Genomic DNA, 20,470 nt, shown 5'->3' on the forward strand with positions numbered 1-20,470 from the left:
GCGGGGGAGGGGCCGCTGGACCCGCCTCTCCTCCTCGCTGGTAGTGCGCAGCTCGCGCCTGCGGAACTGCGGATCCCGGTTCTGAGAGGGCTTGGGTCTGTTTCCATTGAATGACCGGGAAGGGTGAGGCCCCCGCGGTGGCCCGAGGGTTGGGGCCGAGGGTCGTAGGCCACCAGAGTACTGCGACAGTCCCCGCCTCCAAATTTGGGTTTCGGGGTGGCATTCCTGCGTTCCTGGGAAGCCAGGGTCCCTAGTGGTCCCAGATGGGGGTACCAACCCCGATTGGGGGCCTCTGACAAGGTGGCCTCGGCCATAAGCCCTTTTCCCGCATCCCCTCCTCTATTCTCGGGGTTCATCTCCCCAGCCTTTGACTCTGGGAGCCTCCTCGAGTCGCTCCCCCCACCACCCCCGCCACCATCTACCCGCACCAGCTCGCACTAAACACCATCTTATGTATGTACCTGTAAGACTCCCCCTAAGCCTAGACCCCTCGGGGCAGAGGCCAGGTGGGTCCAAATCGTCCGGAGCGATCTGGGCCGCCCGGGGCTGGTGTGGCTCCCCGAAGAGTCCTAAAGGCCCGCTAGGGAGGGGTTCTTGGCGCTGGGGCCGAGGGGCGGCACCTAGCGTTTGGTTTCCATACGCTCCAAGACCTCGGAGCCAAGGGAGTTGACCACAGCCCCGCCAGCACTGCGGGCCTCCCTGGCCACAGCGCCCAGCTCCGCCTGAGCCTGAGACCTGGGTGGGATTCGGAAACTGGGCTCCTTGCCTTAACCAGAATTCAGGCTTGCAGAGCATCTGCAGGTGTTGTTTGCCAACCACCTGCAACGGGATAATTTGGAACACTTGTTGAAAGTCCAAATTCCCGGATCTGGATCGGAAGCGGGGGTGGGGGTGGGTGGGTAACGGACTGGGAATCTGAATTTTAACGAAGTCTCTGGAGGGATGTCGTGCATACTAGATTTGGGGGTCAGGAGATAAAGCGAAGAAAGAGTGTAAGTGTCCCGGTTTGTGCCCCTAGCTGTCGGTGCACAACGTTCCTGCAAAACCGCTTCCAGGAAAGGGACCTTCCGGAAATTTCTTTGGACGCCGCTGAAATTAAGAAACCTAGTGCCCCTGGGCTTTTCCGGTTTTCCTGGCAGGTGGATTTGGAGGCAACATGTCCGCTTCAATGAAAGAATGCCTGCAGCTTCAGCTGCTAGAGATGGAAATGCTGTTCTCTATGTTTCCTAACCAAGGAGAAGTAAAACTCGAAGATGTAAATGTCCTGACGAATATAAAGAGATATTTGGAAGGAAAAAGGGAGGCGCTGCCACCCAAAATCGAATTTGTGATTACACTCCAGATTGAGGAGCCCAAGGTAGGTACCCTGAGTTGCTTTTATTGTTGCTGGGTGCCCAGCTTTTATTGCAAACACTTAGAAGGAGAGCTTTCTGTCCAGGAAACAAATAGAGAATATTCCAGATTCTTATTTCCTTTACTTGTTTGAAAGTGAAATATGTAAAATATGGGATGCACTGTAAATTGTCTTCAATAAATATCTTGGATTTTACATAAATGCGCATACTTTTTAACAAATATATCTAGTGTTTTTATTAAAAACATCTGCAGTCTCATACTACCATCATTATTTTGTTCGCTCGACCAGTTTTTTACCAACCCAACTATTGTAGTATGTACTGTCTTGTATACATATCACGATTTTGATAAATCTAAATCTTACCTTTAGCAAATCTGGCTTGTAAGGAGTGGATGAATGTTTATTTAGTGACACCATAGCACAGAAAGCAAATACCAGATAGGAAATCTAAATACTAAAAATGAGTTTACCTTCATCTTCTGATCCATTGTCTCCAGTAACATTAGCATAGCGTAGATAACAAGTGGACTAGGCTTTTAAGAACCCCTCTTCTAGCGATTTTCTGTACATCCTTCAGCTCTCATTTCCTCAGACAAGATCTCCTGGTTCCCCAGACTGAATTCTGTCTCCCTGGTTACACATTTCAGCAGATCCTGCACTTTTCCATGCTCCACATTACCATTGGAATTAAATACTTGTTCTGTGTACTTACTAGTTTAATGTCTGTCTCTTTCACTAGGCTCTACTTTTCACAAAGAGCAGAAGTTGTGTCTAGCTCCTTTGCTTCTTTATCCTAGCATAGGGTCCCTGACACATGGCGAGTGTTCAGTAAATACTGGAATGAATGGATGCTTACATGGAAGGAATAGTGTATATAAAGTACTGGGTAGAGTCTCTGGCACATAGTTGACATTTAACAGTAGCAATAACTATTACATTTATCAGAATCATGCAGTTGCCACTGATAAACCAGCTTAGGTGATTTTACGGTACTTAAATCTATTTGATTTTCATTTTAAGGTGAAAATTGATTTGCAAGTAACCATGCCTCACAGCTACCCCTATGTAGCATTGCAGCTGTTTGGACGGTCTCCTGAGCTTGACAGACAACAGCAACTACTTCTCAACAAAGGTCTCACTTCTTACATAGGGACTTTTGATCCAGGCGAGCTCTGTGTATGTGCAGCAATCCAGTGGTTACAGGACAACAGTGCCTCCTATTTTCTGAACAGAAAGCTCGTTTATGAACCGTCTACACAAGCAAAGCCAGTCAAGAACACATTCCTCCGGATGTGGATCTACAGCCACCACATATATCAGCAGGACCTAAGAAAAAAGATTTTGGATGTTGGGAAAAGGTTAGATGTGACTGGGTTTTGCATGACAGGAAAGCCGGGTATAATCTGTGTGGAGGGCTTCAAGGAGCACTGTGAGGAATTCTGGCACACAATTAGGTATCCCAACTGGAAACACATTTCTTGTAAGCATGCTGAAAGTGTGGAAACGGAAGGAAATGGAGAGGATCTGCGCCTTTTCCATTCTTTTGAAGAATTACTCCTTGAGGCCCATGGTGACTATGGATTAAGGAATGACTATCACATGAATCTGGGCCAATTCTTAGAATTTCTGAAAAAACACAAAAGTGAGCATGTTTTCCAGATATTATTTGGTATTGAAAGTAAAAGTTCAGACTCCTAGGAAGCCATTAAGTGGCCTATGTGTGTAATTTCATCACTTTAAGTCAGTATTTTCTGTTAATAAGACCAAAATAAAAGGGCCAGTGGCTGTTTAGCATCATCTGTGAGACACCTAGCTCCAGACTTTTTACCTGGTAATGAGACACAAAGGCCTTTTACCTTTTCACAGTGCGATTGTGATGTTATCTCTATGTTCTTATGTTAACTGAAAACTATTTAACTGCAAGTTAATAAAAACACTTTAACCAATGAAGCTGATGATTAAAGAGGAGTCCAAAGCCCATAATTAGTATCAGTAGTCATGTTACAGCTCTGAACCCATAAATAACATTTTTGTCTTTCATGATACCAGCACACGATAACATACCACATTTTCTTTTGTTATTGGAAGAGTGAATTCTAAGGTTCAAAGTGAGAACAAAGGGCACATGTTTACTACATTTCTTACTTTAAGTTAAACCACCTACTTGTAGTTTTTTCTTTTAGCAGAACTAGGTCCTAAATGTAATGGCAGAGGAATCAGAGAAATGAAGTCTCAAGGGAAATGAAGATGACACATGATGCTGTGTATTCTTTGGCTGTTTTCACCAGCTGATTTATGATACTAAGGAAAAGGATACCAACATTCTTAGTTCTTCCCGACAAAAAAAGATACGGTTTCTTGGCCAGAAAAATGTTCCACAACCAATGGGTACTGGCACCCTTTGCCTGTGTGCCAGTATATACTGCTTTGTAGGGCAGGAGTGTTGGGGAGGAGTCGTACAGATGGCTCTGTACTGTCACCTTGGGGGAAAGATCCAAGCTCTGCATTTTGGTGAGAAGTCACTGCCATCTCATCTGAAAATTCCCAGCTTCACCAGCCTTTGTCAAAATGTGACTTTTTTTAATGACAGTAACCCCTATTTATGCAGCACTTGCCACGCCGTTTCACTGCAAAGGATTTACCCTCCCCAAGAATTTCTGGGAGTCTCACCTGTGTCAAGAGATGTCCTGAGCTGAGACTCTGCAAATTTCTTTGGCTTCCATGGTCTCTCTTTAGCTACTACTGCCCTTTCTCAGGGACCATTTCATTCTCCTGCTGGTCTCAGGCACCCCACTGATGTCCTGGCCCCTCAGGATGCTAAAGGTGGCGTGCGGAGATTTAGTAACATGGAGGGAAATGAATGCCTCACTCCCCGTTTTGTGATACATTCTCTTAGATGCCAAACATAGCTGCATGTGCCAGGGAGCTTACAAAATTTTTGATGGAATAGTACATTCTGGTTTTACTTTCTGTGTCTAGCATGCAGACACATGTCCTTGAACTGGGGCAAGGATATAATGGAACAGCAGATCCTGCACTAAGCTGACTCCCTTGACCTTGAGGCCTTGAAACTGGGTCCACTCTGCCCTGCCTACACTCTTAGCTCAGAATGAGTTTCTTTTCAGGGCACAACTCAGACCTTCAAACCAAGGCTCTCGTCTGTCTTTGCCAGATGATCCAGCTTGCCCATTCATGTTTTAAACCTAGCCTTGGATGTGGGTGGGACCCAAGCAAGAGCCTCACACTTTACCTATATACAAAGGGAAAAAATAGGACTTACATTCCCAAAGGCTCATTTCTCAATCTTTATCAGGACTGAAAACAACATGTATCCCATGTAATCTCCCCAAGACCGTCAATAAAGTATTATTAGTATTTAGAAGTTCTTAGGCCCTAAGCAGATGTGACTCTATTAACTTTTTTTCTCACATTAGGTGCCTTCCACCTAATCTATGCCTAAACCTCTCATCAATGGTTTTTTTGGAAAGATAAAGAAGCTTAAAGAACTACAATATGGAACAAAAAATAGATTATTCATATAATTCAATAAACAAAAGGAGTAACTTATGAACTCTTTACTGCTTCTGGAGCTATTTCTGGTGATAATTTTTTCAGAACCTATTTTTACATGCTCAGTATTAGCATGTAGCAATACTTTTTCCTATCAGAAACACTAACAATAGACATTAATTACAGGAAAAGTGTGAGTTTTATAAAAATATATGTATATATATATATATATATGATAATTCAAAGCTCAGTTTTGTATGTATAGTAGACTGCTAGTTTTCTTTGCTCAACGTGATAGAAACACAGACCACCCTCCTCCCCTAGCACCTCTCCCACATACAGCCCCCACTCCCCAGCACACATACAACACTTACTCCGAGGAACTGCCCTTTCTCTGTATGTTTTGGGAGAAGTGACCGGACTCAAGTGACCCTCTGGCAGCCTTCCAGAGAGATGGTTTTGAGCTCTTGCTGCTTAAATCCATAGTGCCACCTTCATTTCTGGCCTACCGAATGCTCAGTTGTTCAACATCTGCCTTTTTTTTTCTTGAAAGTCACAGAATCAGTCTCTATTGCTTGGAATTTAAGAATCCTGATACTATATACATTATATTTTTTTAACGGTTATCTGAAAAGAATGGTCTTTCTAAATATTGCAGTGTCTTTTTAAAACTTACTGGATTAAATCAGCCTTTCTTCAAGTATGTTCTCTGCTTCTCATTCCTTATTGGTCTATTATGTGTTGGGCTAAGGGCTGAGGACACTTGCATAGTGGATTGAGGAGTGGGCCAGATGAGTTGATGGGCATAATACAGTATCTCTAAACCATCCCTATATTAAATCAGATGTATGTTGCCTGTGAATTTGAGTTTCCATATATGACTGTTAAATGCCAACCACCTATTCAGAGAACTTGTGAAGGCCTGAGGGAGTCTATCTGAGGTCTTCACAGAATCCTTGTTCAGGACAATTTTCCTTCATTTGCTTTTATCTCATGTAGCCCAGTAGTAAGTTGAAAGAAGAGGTATTTTCAGAAGATGGCATGGTTTGCTAAAAAATCCTTGTTTTATGCAGAATCCTGACTTGCCTCAAAACTCTGAGCCCATTGTGTCTCCCTCATAAGGTCTACATGGTAAAACTACTTTCACTGCAGCCTGGATCAGCTAAAGCAGCCTTTTTCTGAGCCCAGTTAAAGCCAGAAGCATTTGGATCCACTCATAAATGGGTTTGAGCAGTGGACAGAAAATTCAAAGAAGCCCCGCAAACACAGAGGGACCTCTTAGTCACAGGTGGAGCAAGGCACACAATTAGTTAATCATTATGGAAGTAACATCCTAACGTGCATCAGACATTGGACCTCCACAAACTTGGCTAAGGCGGCAGGCTCTTGTGCTTTCATGAGGTCTTAGCAGTTATTCAGGAAATCCAATGATGCCCATGCTCCAGGTCCTATGAACATATCATCATCAAGGTGTTAGACCAATGTGATGCCCTGTATAATGGTGAGATGATCAAGGTCAAGAGTTATATTCTGGCACAGAGTCAGAGAGTAATGTTGTTTATTGGTAGCACAAACTGCTTCAAGGGCCCTCTACTTACTAGAATATAGGAAAAACAAAAAAGCATTGGCCTGATCAGTAGCTACTCATGGATCTGCTCCAAGAAAGAGAACTTGTCTGTCAGCTGCAGTTGGAATCACCATCTGATTAAGTTAGGGTGATCCAAAGATCATAGTCAAGATGTGATAAGAATCACATCTTTTAAAGCTTTTAAAGCTTCCTTTAAAGCTTTTGATGGTGGGACTTACCTCTGCAAATCAATGGGTACTTCCTGCCAGAATAACCCTTTTTTGTGTCTTATCAGGGATCCAATGTGGTGATAGATGATGAAGAAATCAATTCTAACTCTTCATTAAGAAAATGACTAGAGGGTGGACTTGTTCCTACATACACTTAGTCCTAAGGGTACACTTAGTCTTATAGACCGCAATAATTTCTGAGACCCTAGAAATTTGTATTCGTTCAGAGTTCTGTTGCCAGGTGATTTCCAGAAGGCCTAGTAGTCTCCTTTCTGCAATTAATTGTTATTCTAGTAAATGGAAACTCAAAGAAAGATTCTGGATATTACAGAGTTCATCACCTTAGGGTCTTTCATCCATATCTATGCATGACAATTTCGTGAACGCCTTGACACTCTATATTGGTGGCTCTAGTCAAGTTTTTCATACTGTTGCTGTTACACATACCAAGTAGGGCCTACATTGAGTTGCCCATATATTTGGTCCTAAGTCCAGCTAATATTTAGCTGCTATACACTGGTGTGGTTATATCAGTTGTATTATACACTGGCACTCATTTTTCTTGGTCAGTATCTGTGCTGTCCTAATTAGATTTTTCAACATCATTTCAGGCTATGAGGCCCAATGATTTACCAGCCACCACCAAAGATTTTGGTAGGCCAAACTACGATGAGTACAGTGAACCAGCTTCCTATTATGATACTGTTTCCGTTGTGTCTCTAGTTGTTAATTGCTGCAAAGTGCTGCTATCCAGCCTCTATTAACCCCAAGATTCTGATGTCTCCATTAAAATAGGGAGCCCATTTTTAACCACAGAATTTCCCACAAGTCTTCCCAGTTTACAGAGAATAGTCATTAAAATTCCTCAGGAAAATGTTGAATCCAATAATACATTAAAAGGATCATACACCACGAACAAGTGGGATTTATTCAAGGGATGCAAGGATGGTTCAAAATCAGCAAATCAGTCAATGTGACATACCACATTAACAAAATTAAGGACAAAAATCATATGATCATCTCAGCAGATGCAGCACTTGACAAAATTCAACATCCATTTATAATAAAAACTCTCAACAAAGTGTGTATAGAAGTAATGTACCACACAACATAAAAGCCACATATGACAAGCCCAGAGCTAATATTATACTCAATGGCGAAAAGCCGAAAACTCTTCCTCTAAATGAGGAACAAGGCAAAAATGCCCATTCTCCCCACTTTTAGTCAACATAGAATTGGAAGTCCTAGCCAGAGCAATTAGGCAATCAATCAATCAATCAATAATAAAAGGCTTCCATGTTGGAAAAAAAGAAGTAAAACTGTCTCTATTTTAGATCACATGTTACTATATAGAGAAAACCCTAACTACCAATATTGTTAGAACTAATAAATGAATTCAGTAAAGCTGTAGGATACAAAATCAACATGCAAAAATCTGTTGCATTTTTATACACTAATAACAAACCATCAGAAAGAAAAATTAATTCCATTTACACCAAATAAACAACCTAGAAATAAATTTAACCAAGAAAGTGAAAGAACTCTACACTGAAAACTATAAGATGCTAATGAAAGAAACTGAAGACAACAAAAATAAGTGGAAAGATATCCCATGCTCACGCACTGGAAAAATTAATATTGTTAAAATGTCCATACCACCCAAAGCAACCTACAGAGTCAATTCAATCCTTATAAAAAATTCCAATGGCATTTTTCACAGAAATGGAGCAAACAATCCTAAAATTTGCATAGAACCACAAAAGAATCTAAACAGTCAAAGCAGTCTTGAGAAAGAAGAACAAAGCTGGAAGAATCACACTCCCTGATTTCAAACTACATCACAAAGCCATAATGATCAAAATAGCACGGCACTGACATAAAAAGACACATAGATCAATGGAACACAATAGCCCAGAAGTAAACCCATGCATATATAGTCAATTAGTTTACAACAAAGTACCAAGAATATACAATAGGGAAAGAACAGTCTTTCAATATCAATGTTGGAAAAACTGGAAAGCCACATGCAAAAGAATGAAACTCAGTGCCTATCTTATACCATTCACAAAAACCAACTCAAAATGGATTAAAGATGTGAATGAAAAACCTGAAACCATAAAATTTGTAAGAGAAAGTATAGGCGGTAAGCATCTTGATGTCTGTTTCAGTGATGAAATTTTGTATATGACACCAGAAGCAAAGGCAAAAAAAAGTAAAAATAAGCAACTGAGACTACATCAAAACTGAAAAGCTTCTACACAAAGAAAGAAACCAACAAAATGAAAAGCAACTTGGGGTGCCTGGGTGGCTCAGTTGGTTAAGCATCAGACTTCGGCTCAGGTCATGATCTCACAGTTCATGGGTTTGAGCCCCATCTCGGGCTGTGTGCTGACAGCCCAGAGCCTGCAGCCTGCTTCAAATTCTGTCTCCCTCTCTATGCCCCTCCCCCACTCTCTGTCTTTCAAAAATAAGTAAACATTAAAAAAATTTTTTTAAAGAAAAAGCAACCTACTGAATGGGAGGAAATATTTGCAAATCATATATTTGATAAGAGGTTAATATCCAAAATATATAAAGAACTCATAAAACTCAATAGAAAAAAATCCAACTAAAACATAGGCAGAGGATCCGAATAGGCATTTTTACAAAGACATACAGATGGCAAACAGACACATGAAAAGATGTTCATCATTAATCATCAAAGAAACGCAAATGAAAACCACTGTGAGATATTACATCACACCTGGTAGAATGGCTGTTATCAAAAAGAAATGTGTTGATGAGAATGTGGAGAAAAGGGAACACTTCGGGACTCTTGGTAGGAAGGTAAATTGGTAAAACTACTATGGAAAACTGTATGGAGATTCCTCAAAAAATTAAAAATATAAATATCATATGATCCAGTAATTTCAGTTTTGGGTATTTACCCAAAAAAAATGAAAATGCTGATTTGAAAAGATATCTGCACATCCATGTTTCTTACAACATTATTTTCAATAGCCAAGACATGGAAATAAGCTAAGCGTGCAATAGCAGGTGAATGGATAAAAAAGAAAATGTAATATGTGTGTGTATACATAGTCCAGTCATAAAAAAAATAAAAGCTTGCCATTTGTGACAACATGGATGGACCTTGTGGGCATTATGCTAAGTGAAATAAGTCAGAGAAAAACAAATACTGTGTGATCTCTCTTATATGCGGAGTCTACATAAAAGGGGATGTTATGTACAGCATGGTGACTATACTTAATAATACTCTATTGCATACTTGGAAGTTGCTGAGAGTAAATTTTAAAAGTTCTCATCACAAGAACAAAATTTGGTGATGGATGTTAGACTTATTGTGATTATTTCCAAACGTATGTAAATATCTAATCATGCTGTATATGTGAAGCTAATATAATGTTAATTACACCCCAACTTAAAAAAATGCTTTTCATGGATGCTGCTATTCCCATCACCAATGTATTTCTCAAGGTTTTAGTGAAAGGGGGGTCAGTAACAAGGTCTTCTTGGGAGACTTAGGAGATCACTAGGATAAAGATGGTCTGGTTGCACATGACAAATCCACTCCAACATTCCTATCATTGAAATCTTTGAATTCCTTTATATTATTTCAGGAAATATTTGCATTCTCAGTTTCATTTAATTTCATCATTAAGTCCATATTTCAGTCAACTAACTGAACCAAGTAGAATGACTTTCAGCTGCTCAAGGCAGCACACCAAATCCAAAATCTGTGGCAGGTACATCCCTATCAGTCAATTCTATCCAATCCAAAAGCGCATTTCTCCTTTCTCAGTACATTTTCAGAATCCCATATTTTCTCTTGGGGTTTTGCCAATATAAATAAGCAAAGTCAAGAATTCTTTTGGTGGGAGTCTTCTTCTCCTGGGTTTCCCTTTCTACTGTATCCAACACAGCTCCTCTCTGGAATCTGATATTAAGAATGTGCAGGTCATGAGAAGTATTGTGGGAAGAGCAGAAGGTAAACTGAGGCGATCACAGAATCTTCAAGCAAGGCAGTAATAACCTTGTTAGGCAGGAAGAGCTCCCACGTTGATTAGCAAGGGAGGACAAGTCAATTCTTACAGTTTGCCTAGGGGTTGAGGTGTTTCCTGGGACACAGAACTTACAGTATTCAAACCTGGGTTATTGTTCACAGTAGCTTAGGGTATCACATGTCTTCCAAATCCCCCTACCCATAGATCCCCATTCCAAATCAAGGTCCTACTGTTTCTGATCAATACTCTTAAGTACAAGGTCTGGTGAAGCTGTGAGTGCAACTCCTCGTATAAGTTGGCAACGAGTAGGAGGATTAAGTATGACCTTGTTTTCAGTTATTTCAGCCTTAAAGCTAGTAAGACAGAAAAGATTCTTTTGGCAACAACCTAAGCATTGCCTTGAGCTGAGAATTTAATCCTTTGAGCCTCAATGATCTCTTTCTTTATGAACCCATCTCTGTAGAAGCAACCATCTTACCCCACAGTTCCTGGATTTCTTCGCCCTTTACAGTGTTTTATGGCAGGAGCCATTTGTCAGCCCAAACCTCCCCATCCTTAGATAATGCGTTCCATCCATTTTTTACCTCCTGTTTGGGTTCTTGAGGTCCCAAAGATACTTTGCTATATTAATTTTTATTGACATTATATATTTACAATTTATATTTAGGTCTTTAAGCCATCTAAGCTCCCCTTTTTTAAATGATGTAAGGTAGGATTCTAGTTTTAATTTTCTCCACATAGTAGGTCAGCTTTCCCAATCCTCTTACTAAACACCTTATTCTTTTTATCTGTTGATTTTTGTGCTATCTTTGTAATTCATATATTCAGGGGGTCTGTGAGCTTCCATGACTTGGATGCATATGAAAATATCTAGATTTTGGAGGTTAGTATAAGATGCGTTTCATTAATATTTTTATATGGATTACATATTGAAACGATAATCTGGAGATGTCAGTTTAAATAAAATTAACATGGATTCCACCTATATTTTCTTTATATGAGGCCACTAGAAATTACATAGGTGGCTCACTTCCTTTGTCTATTGTACAGTGGTATTCTAGACTGCACTCTAGCAAAAAGAGAGCAGACTATGAAGCAAGATAAACACGGATTTAGAGCCCACCTCCTTGACTTATTAGCTCTGTGGACTTGGTGAGCCACTTAAAATACCTACTTCATAGGAACTTGTGAGGACTACATTAATTAATCTATACAGAATACTTGAAACCTAGTAAGTAATCATCCAATGCTTGTTTTATTATCTTTCTCCGAGGATAAGGAAGTCGCTCATTTATTATAGTATAGAGCAAATATGACTACACATGTATTAAATGAAGTTCATATTGAAATTAGTTATGAGAATATTTTTAAAATTCATATACTGTCACATGACTGCCAAGGCCCAGCATTATCATTTTAAAATGTAACAATATTTTAAGAGAAAAAGACAATCATAATTTTATTCATTCACTTTTTCTACACTTTAATAAATCTTTTGCATAGGTAAATACATTTAGTTAGAGTTGCAAGACAACAAGGAAACAGACAAGAAATAAGCATTCTGGATCTTTTCAAAGTGACTATATTGAGGAAACTCTTGACTAAATGTTACTTTCAGAAATAACCGCACCCTGTCTATTCACACCTGAAACTATCTGTATAATCTTCAACCTTCAATAAAGTCATTGTACAGTATAGTTTATCTTGAACATCTTCTTATACTTTTTAAAAGCATTATTTCAAGAACAGAAATTCTCCAAATAATTCTACAAATAAATAGCAAATGTTATTGCACCTGAGCTTAAGAATTTAAAATGGTTTCCATTGGTTCAGTTATTAATTTCTAAAGTAAAACTTGAAGTTAACAATTTCTGGGCTATAAGTACTGATGGTAATTAGAATATCTTAATACCTGATGTAAAGATAGTTTCTGATACTGGGGAATTGGGTTACAAAATTTCCTCCATACTCAGAGTAAAGTGAGTTTATTGTAACACAGTAAGCTCTAATTACCTGAGCTAATCAAGGAAACACGAGGGCAGGTCACTTAAGTGAGAACCCAGCTTGTCTGGGAACCACACTCTTGCCCCTGACTCCAGAGATCTTTGTCCTAAGAGGTCAGCTCCACAGGCAGCCCTTTCTCAAGGATATTACCTACTCTCTTTCAGCTCTTTCTGTGGCTCAGGCTATGCTGAACTGAAGGTACCAACTTCTGGACAGGCACCACAGTCTGCAAATGTTCAGCAGCAATAGTGTGAAGGATAGGGCATTCAGTCAGGGGAGGAAGAAAAGTGCTTCTAGAAGAGATATCTGACTGAGAATCAAAATGATAAGAAGATGTAACAATGGGGAAAGAATATTAAAATCTAAGGCTGCACAAGGCATTGTAAACAGCAATGATCTTTCTTAGAAATGTTAGCGTTCAGTTGCACTAGAAGAACTAATATAATGTAGGACTGGAATAAAAATACCTGAGAAGTTATTTTTCTCTAGGCAATGAAGTAAGTGTTGTTTCTGCTTTTAGCAAAAATTCATCTATGCCTAAATTCATTTCTATCTTTATTAAAAAGAAAAAAGAGTAGACTTTTAACAAAATGGTCAACAAAACAATTATGGATTTTAATGTTGAGCATATCAATTTGTTACTAATTTTGGTCTTTCCATTAGTTCCCTATATAAAAATGGTGTGTTTCTCAGTAGCAGGTACAATAGCTTTTTAAGAGAACTTGGGCAAAATAATTAAGAGAGAAACCATAAATAATGAGAAAGTAAATGAAGCAAAATCGTCTAGTGTGATGTTTACCCCAAAGTATATTAATATTCTTCCATGAATTTTTATAGTTAAAGTAAAATTATCCTAGTGTAGAATATTACGAGTAATTAGAAAAGATTCCAATCTTTAAAAATTATGAGAGACTTTAAGATCTCATTAATGGAATTAGAAATGTCAGTAATTATGCTACTGGTCAAGTTTGGTCTGTATTTTCTGGGCCTCTTCAGGCCAAGAATAACAATCAGGTAGAATCTGGTCATAATCAGTGCTATACATCTGAGAGCGGACAAATGCTTCCTTGTTTTGGGGTTCAGGATAAACTGTGGCTGTCTTTTCTTGGTAAGCATCTTTCACAATCTAGGAATAAAAAAAGAATATTAATTATTTTAATGAATAGAGTTGATGGTGAGCACATGTCAGTTTTCATCTGTTTCAAAAAATTAATTTATGTCTCGGTTGTTTACAAAAAATTAAGTTACATTATAATAAAAGCACACATACACAAAGAAGATAGAAAAGGAAAATGCAATTATAAATCATATAGCAGGAGGAGAACAGGACATCGCCAACAACGGAAAGTGTGAAGAATAGAGATTTATCAAAAATGTGATCATAACAGGATTTCACAGATAATCCAGTGGTGAAAGTTTTGACATGACCTGAACGGTAACTAACTTGAACTAAATACCTTAGTATTCCTGCTAAGTTTGAACTCAGATAGCATGCGGTATCCACAATCCCTGTCCTGACCACAGCCTCCTACAAAATTTCCTTATTTATCCCTGTTCCCTAATCCGCTGGACTCCACAGTCAGTTATAATGCCCCTCCCCAGTATCACAGAATCTCCTGTCTCCCTGTCTTGCTGTCACACTCCCCATTCTAGTTCCTGGTCTGGGCAACCCTCAGTGCTGGCTTTCCCCTTTCATGGCTGCCTCCAGCGATGTCATACTTTTCCTAACCTTACCTGGGTTGATATGGTTGCATATTATGTTTTTATCCTTTTCTTTAACAAACAAACACCCTTTGTCTCCCAGTTCCCACAAGGCAATTTCAAACCTTTCTCTGTCGTAACTGCATTTGACTCATCACTGTACTGAGAACATTCCAGCTACTCAGCGAAAACAGTCTCAATTTCCCCTTCCATCAACTCAAGTGAACTCCTCTACATCTTCAAACATTCGCTCTCCCCTTGCTTTGAGAAGAATGGATTCTCCCACTTGTCAAAATTAATCACTCTATACGTACTCTTTAATTCACTCCAGTTGTAAAAAAAAGCAATCGCTAGGAGCTATCTGTATAATAGAGTTATTTGGATAAGTCTGATTTTGAAGAAGATTGGAATGATTAAGTATTTCTTCTCAATGAAAAATTACGCATTGTGAAAAATTATGGTTACAAAGACTGTGCCATATTATGGAGAAATATTCATGAAAAACACACAAAACAAATGTATATACCATGATTATGACAATATTAGCAAAGATAGCAAGCAAATGAAAAAAAGACTGGAGGCAAACACACCAAAATAATAAAACTGCTTATGTTAGAAAAATAGAGTATTGGATAGTTTCTTCTGTATTTCCCAAAGTGCCTATAATGTGGTATTATTACTAGTTAACAGCTTTTTTGAGGTATAATTGACTGATTGCAAAATCCCAACATTTTAAGTGCACAATGAAATTATTTTTGTCAGTTCGCAGAGTTGTGCAACTGTTACCGAATCCACTTTTAGAACATTTCCATCACCCCAGAGACCCCTTGTGCCTGTTTGCAATAGTTGTACTACTTTTATAACAAAACACATTATTTCATTCCTGACACAGACTGTGTGAAAGTTCACTCCTCTTTCTGGTCCCAGGACACGCTCGCTGTATCAGTGACCACCCTCCCCCCCCCCCCATGAAGCCTCCACCCTCAATGCTAGAGTCTGCAAGAGCAGTTTGTTCTCTGTTGCTCCCCAGTAACTTCTGTGCTACTGAAATTGCTTTTGTAAAAGGTCCTGCTAACTCTGTACATACTAAAAGTTCACCTGTTTTCCTCACCAGGATATCGCTCTTCCACCCCCATCCTGACACTGTGTCTTGTCTAATTTCTGACATGTTGTTCAGTTCTGAGTCTCATCTTAAAGTCCTAACTTCCCTGCACTGGCTTCTTACCTCTGTGTTCTGGACAGAGTAACAAACCATCTTCCATCCTTAGTTCTCACCTGCTATACTTGCTGTCCTGGTAGCTCCAAAAACTCCTGGCATTTCCCCCAATACCACATGGAAAATAGTTCCCACATCTTTATATTTAGTGTCTCTTTAAGTTTCAACCATTTCTATCGACTTGCTGGAGTTGTATGAATTCTATGTGAATGTGCCCTGAAACTTCAAACTTGCAGGTCACTTACACTATCTTCCTCCCTCAACTTGATTCTTTGTTCTGATTTCCCAGTTTCTGTCTCAGCACTTGATTTTCCCATGATTCTAGGTAGAATATCCGAATCTTTATGAACTTCCCTGAGGTCCTCTGCTTTTGTACTTTCTCCTCTAATCATAAGCTAACACCTTTTCATTTCTGTTTATTTTTGAGAGAGAGAAAGACAGAGTGAGAGCAGGGGAGGGGTGGAGAGACAGCAAGATGCAGAATCCAAAGCAGGCTCCAGGCTCTGAGCTGTCAGCACAAAGCCCAATGTGGGACTTGAACTCACGAACCTTGAGATCATGACCTGAGCTGAAGTCGGATGCTTAACCAACACCAGGTGCCCAGGCGCCCCAACACCTTTTCATTTAAATCTTCACAATGAATTTAACATAATAATGTGCTGTTCGGTGTATTAACAATTCAAATTAGTTAAAAACTAGGAGATATAAAATAGTAGAAGATAAAAAGATACTCTTTCATGAATAGGTAATCAAGCAGATTATCTAAAGTTTTTTTGAAGGATTACTTGGGTTTTGAAGCATATGCCCTCAATCAATAAGGCATATAATGATACATGAATCCTAAATATGGTACTGTTTTGGTAAATTTGCTAATAGTTTTTATTTTCAACCAAAAAACAATATTTCCCCTGAGGGGGTACTTGGCAATGTCTGGAGACATTTTTGGTTGTCATAACTGGGCAGAGGCTGCTGACATCTGGTGGGTAGAGGCCAGGTATGCTTAGCATTCTATAATGCCAAGATAACCCCCACAACCAAGAGTTATCCAGCCAATATGTGCACAGTGCTGCGGCTGAGAAACCCTAGTTTACATCTGTAACATATAAACATAACCATTATGGGCTGACCTATGTCACCCAAAATTCATATGCACTAACTAACTCCCAGTACCTCAGAGTGTGATAATGTTTGGAGACAGGGACTTTAAAGAAGTAATTAAGTTAAAAATGAGGCTGTTTGGGTGGGCCCTAATCCAAACTGACTAGTGTTCTTATGAGAAGGGCAAATTTGGACACCCCAGGAGAGCCAAGGATGTTTGTGCACAAAGAAAAGACCATGTGAGGACACAGTGAGAAAGCAGTCATCTACAAGTTAAGGAGGGAGCCCTCCAAGGAAATCAGGCCTTCTACCCCTTAATCTTAGATTTCCAGCCCCCAGAACTGTGAGAAATAGATTTCTGTTGTTTGAGCCACCCAGTCTGTGGTATTTTGTTACAGCAGCCCTAAGAGGCTAATATAATTATATTGTAAAAAAAGTCAATTTCTCTCTCATCTTAATTACAGAAAAATTCTCTGTCTTTAGGTTCTTCTTGGCTAATTGTTTCATTAGCTCATCTGCTACCCTAACAGCTTTGAGTTCCTTGCCCTCATTGTTTAGCCCTCTGCCCAATATTATCAATTGTGATCTTTAAGATGCTATACATCATAGAAACATAGATAAGACAAGTGATTCAAATGATTCTAAATGTTACTATACCGTATCTGCAATATTTTGGTGACAACACAAGTGAAATATGGAAAACAATAAGTTAAAAAAGGTAAAACAGGAGAAACCTAACTGAAAGGGAATCCTACTAACTTATTTAGATTATGGGACAGATAAAGAATGATAGGGAAATCAATGATTCACCCCAATTCTTCCATTCCTAGGGATGAAGTGTAGTTCCTAAGCTCTGCTAAAGCACTGTGTCTCATTTCTCTGACTTCTGACAAAATAAGTTGATACAGATATACATTTCAAGGAAGTGAAGTGATTTTTAGTGGCTAAAGATGCATATTTAGCAATAGAAGGAATTAAAAATAAGACTTGAAAAAGAGTGGTTTTACCTTTGCTGCAATTTTCAGAGAAACATCTCTAATGGTGTCCAAAGGAGGATAAAGCCGGCCCTCTTCCAAGTGTTTATCTGATACTTGCTGGGCTATAACCTTTCAAAATAAGAAAGACAAATATGTTTTTACTTCACACCATACAATGTGATGGTTATGAGGATACCTAGGTGAATGATCACATATGGTCATATATGGAAGCAGGGCACATTAATGTGATCACCTAATTTTGTCTTTCCCTTTGTCGATGGGAAAACTGAGTCCAGAAGACTTGGTGACTGGTGGGATCCCACCATTAGTAAAGATGGGAACAGAATCTGCACTGCCTCTTACTCCAGTTCCTTTTCTACTGTGCCATGAAATGCTGGAAGCTTTTCCATCCGATGTGCCTGAGGAACAGGGGAGAGAGGGGTGAGGAAGGCAGAGGAGGATGACAGAAGTGATGGACAAGGACCCTGAGAGTACAGGAGGGAAGGGATCCAAGGCTGATCACACTGCTTCTCCTAGCTCACATATTCCGGCACAAGAGGTACAGCACGGGACTGAGAGAGCCACTTTGGCGTCACATTGCAAGTAGGGTTTCAATTTATCCAGATTCTGGATTCTCTGAATCACCTAACTGGTCTCAGCATTTGCTGTTCCCAGACCATTCCCCATTTCTAAATTAGATGACATATACTTAAGAATTTGCTAAGAGGGTAGATCTTATGGTAAGTGTTCTTATCTCCCTCTCTCAATCTCTCTCTCTCTCTCTCTCTCTCTCTCTCTCTCTCTCTCACACACACACACACACACACACACACACACACACACACAAAGAGAGTAGGAAAGAGCATTTGGCAATGATAGACATATTTATGGCATGTATTTTGGTGATCAAGTTGTGTGATTAAGTATGTACAGCTTTTTGTATGTCAATCATACCTCAGTATTTTTTTTAATGAGACAGATTGACACTACATGCCTCCTGATGTGATGCACTGAGAAGGATGCAATCATTAGGCATTTAGTACTCCTAACAAAACCGCATAACTTGAATTCAATCATGAGGAAACAATCAGATAAACCCAAAGTGGGGAACATTGTAAAAACCAACTGGCCTGTATGCTCCAAAATGTCAGTGCCATAAAGGAAAGACTGAAATATTCTTGCAGATTAAAGGATTAGTCTAGAGGCTATAAAGACCTTTTCTAATGGATAATTGGTGAAATTTGAATTCGGACTGTGCATTAGATAATAATATTCTATCAGTGTTAAAGTTCCTGAATTGAAAATGGTACAGAGATCACATAAAAAAATGTCCTGAAATATCTAGGGGTAAAGGGACATGATACTGTAAGTTGCTCTCAAGCGGTTCAACAATAAAGTTCTATATGCTAAGTTATTTGCTGAACCTTCTGGGGCACAGAGGTAGACTCAGCAATTGTGAAGTTCCCTCCAGCTCTAAGACTTTGATTAGGTATTTCAGTGTGGCAAGTCTAAAGCAGTATGTGGCTGGCTCTATTATTTAACAGACCTGAGGGTGCAGACAGGAAGTAGAAAATCTTCCTCATTTGAAACATTTTGCATAAGCAAACACGTATTTTTCACTATCTCTTAATATGTTAGATTTTTAAATCATGAAATTATTTCTGCAATTGTTTTACTGCCATCAGCAAATATGAAAGACACTGAGCAAGTATAACACCAAGAGAGGATAAAAAAGCAGTTCCTGCCCTTGAGAAAGTTAGAAGTTAGTGAGGAAGAAAAAGGGAATACTGAAAGAGAGGACAGCCTAGGTCAAAGGTGAAATGTGAGCGTTAAGAAATCCAGAAGTACAGTGGAGACAGCTTAGTATGGGACTGAAGGAGAGCTAGGAGTCAGACAAAAGGGAAGGGCTGGACACTCCAGAAAGAAGACAGATTCAGACCAAAGGCAGAGATGTATGAGCTGGACTCAGTGATCCCCAGTGTCCTGATCTGGGGGAGCAGAGGGGGATCTAAATAGAGAATAAGGACTGGAGCACTGTCAATGCCAAATTAAGGAATTTTGGTTAAATTCTATGGGTGACTGAGGATATTCTGAACAAGGATATTTAGGCAGGAGTGTGGGGTGGGGGGAGAGCAGGATGAAGTTACTAGTACAACTGCTATTTGATTAATATTACATTACATATTATGTAAAATATATAATTATAATTACAGAAAGCTGATCACAAAGAATTTTATAATAAAGACATTGTTCAGTCCTTTATTTCTTGCCTTTATAACAGGATGTTGAGCAAAACTTTTCCTTGGCCCCAGAATTGGTGATCAGGGCCCCCAACACTAGAAGAAATGGAATTAAGTGTTCCACATTATAATGAAGCCACCAAATACGTGAGGACTGCCACATCCCTCAGAACCTAAGAGGGGGCGGAATCAGCCCTGCCGCCCTACAAACACAGCCACCCCTTTTCAGAAGGCTGCAATGGGGATAATCAGGGAGAGTCACTAGAACCATAGTCTAGTGGGTAATGCAGTGGCTTCTCTCCCCCTCTTCTTCTTGCACACTGCCCTCTCTTGAAAGCATGAGGTGCCCTCAAGAAGGAGAGTTTGGCATTCTATTCCTCACTTAGCCTGAGCAGTTACAGACATGTTTATGTAAGCAGAGGTGAAGAGGATGGGAAAGGAGAATCAGATAGAAAGGGGGGTGGGGGGGGGTTGCTTGGGGAGGAGCCTGTATCCCCAGAAGGCATGAGCTTCCAAGCCAAGTTACCACTGCAGAGGAGGATCTCACAAGCTGAGCAAGGGGAGAA

General features: G+C 39.6%; 2 protein-coding genes across 3 annotated transcripts in view; one reads left to right on the forward strand and one right to left on the reverse strand.

The window, feature by feature from the left end:
- Positions 1 to 46: 46 nt before the first annotated feature.
- Positions 47 to 3,303, forward strand: RWDD2A (RWD domain containing 2A). 2 transcript variants are annotated; one of them, XM_030315910.1, is made up of 3 exons: positions 47 to 95; positions 1,019 to 1,357; positions 2,378 to 3,303. In XM_030315910.1, exons 2-3 carry the CDS (start codon positions 1,157 to 1,159, stop codon positions 3,053 to 3,055), a joined length of 879 nt encoding a protein of 292 aa, XP_030171770.1. In that variant the 5' UTR covers positions 47 to 95; positions 1,019 to 1,156; the 3' UTR covers positions 3,056 to 3,303. The 2 variants fall into 2 exon arrangements, with proteins under 2 accessions (XP_030171770.1, XP_030171769.1); XM_030315909.1 differs by having other exon boundaries at positions 54 to 123.
- Positions 3,304 to 12,100: 8,797 nt separating this feature from the next.
- ME1 (malic enzyme 1) overlaps positions 12,101 to 20,470 on the reverse strand; it is a 194,282-nt gene continuing 185,912 nt past the window's right edge. The window contains exons 13-14 of the mRNA XM_030315911.1: positions 17,695 to 17,793; positions 12,101 to 13,798 (exon numbers count right to left, since the gene is read on the reverse strand). Of these exons, the coding sequence (XP_030171771.1) occupies positions 13,628 to 13,798; positions 17,695 to 17,793 (270 nt within the window). The 3' untranslated portion in view covers positions 12,101 to 13,627. The remainder of the gene's footprint in view (positions 13,799 to 17,694; positions 17,794 to 20,470) is intronic.

The sequence above is a fragment of the Lynx canadensis genome, chromosome B2 (assembly GCF_007474595.2).
Source record: "Lynx canadensis isolate LIC74 chromosome B2, mLynCan4.pri.v2, whole genome shotgun sequence".
NCBI lineage: Eukaryota > Metazoa > Chordata > Mammalia > Carnivora > Felidae > Lynx > Lynx canadensis.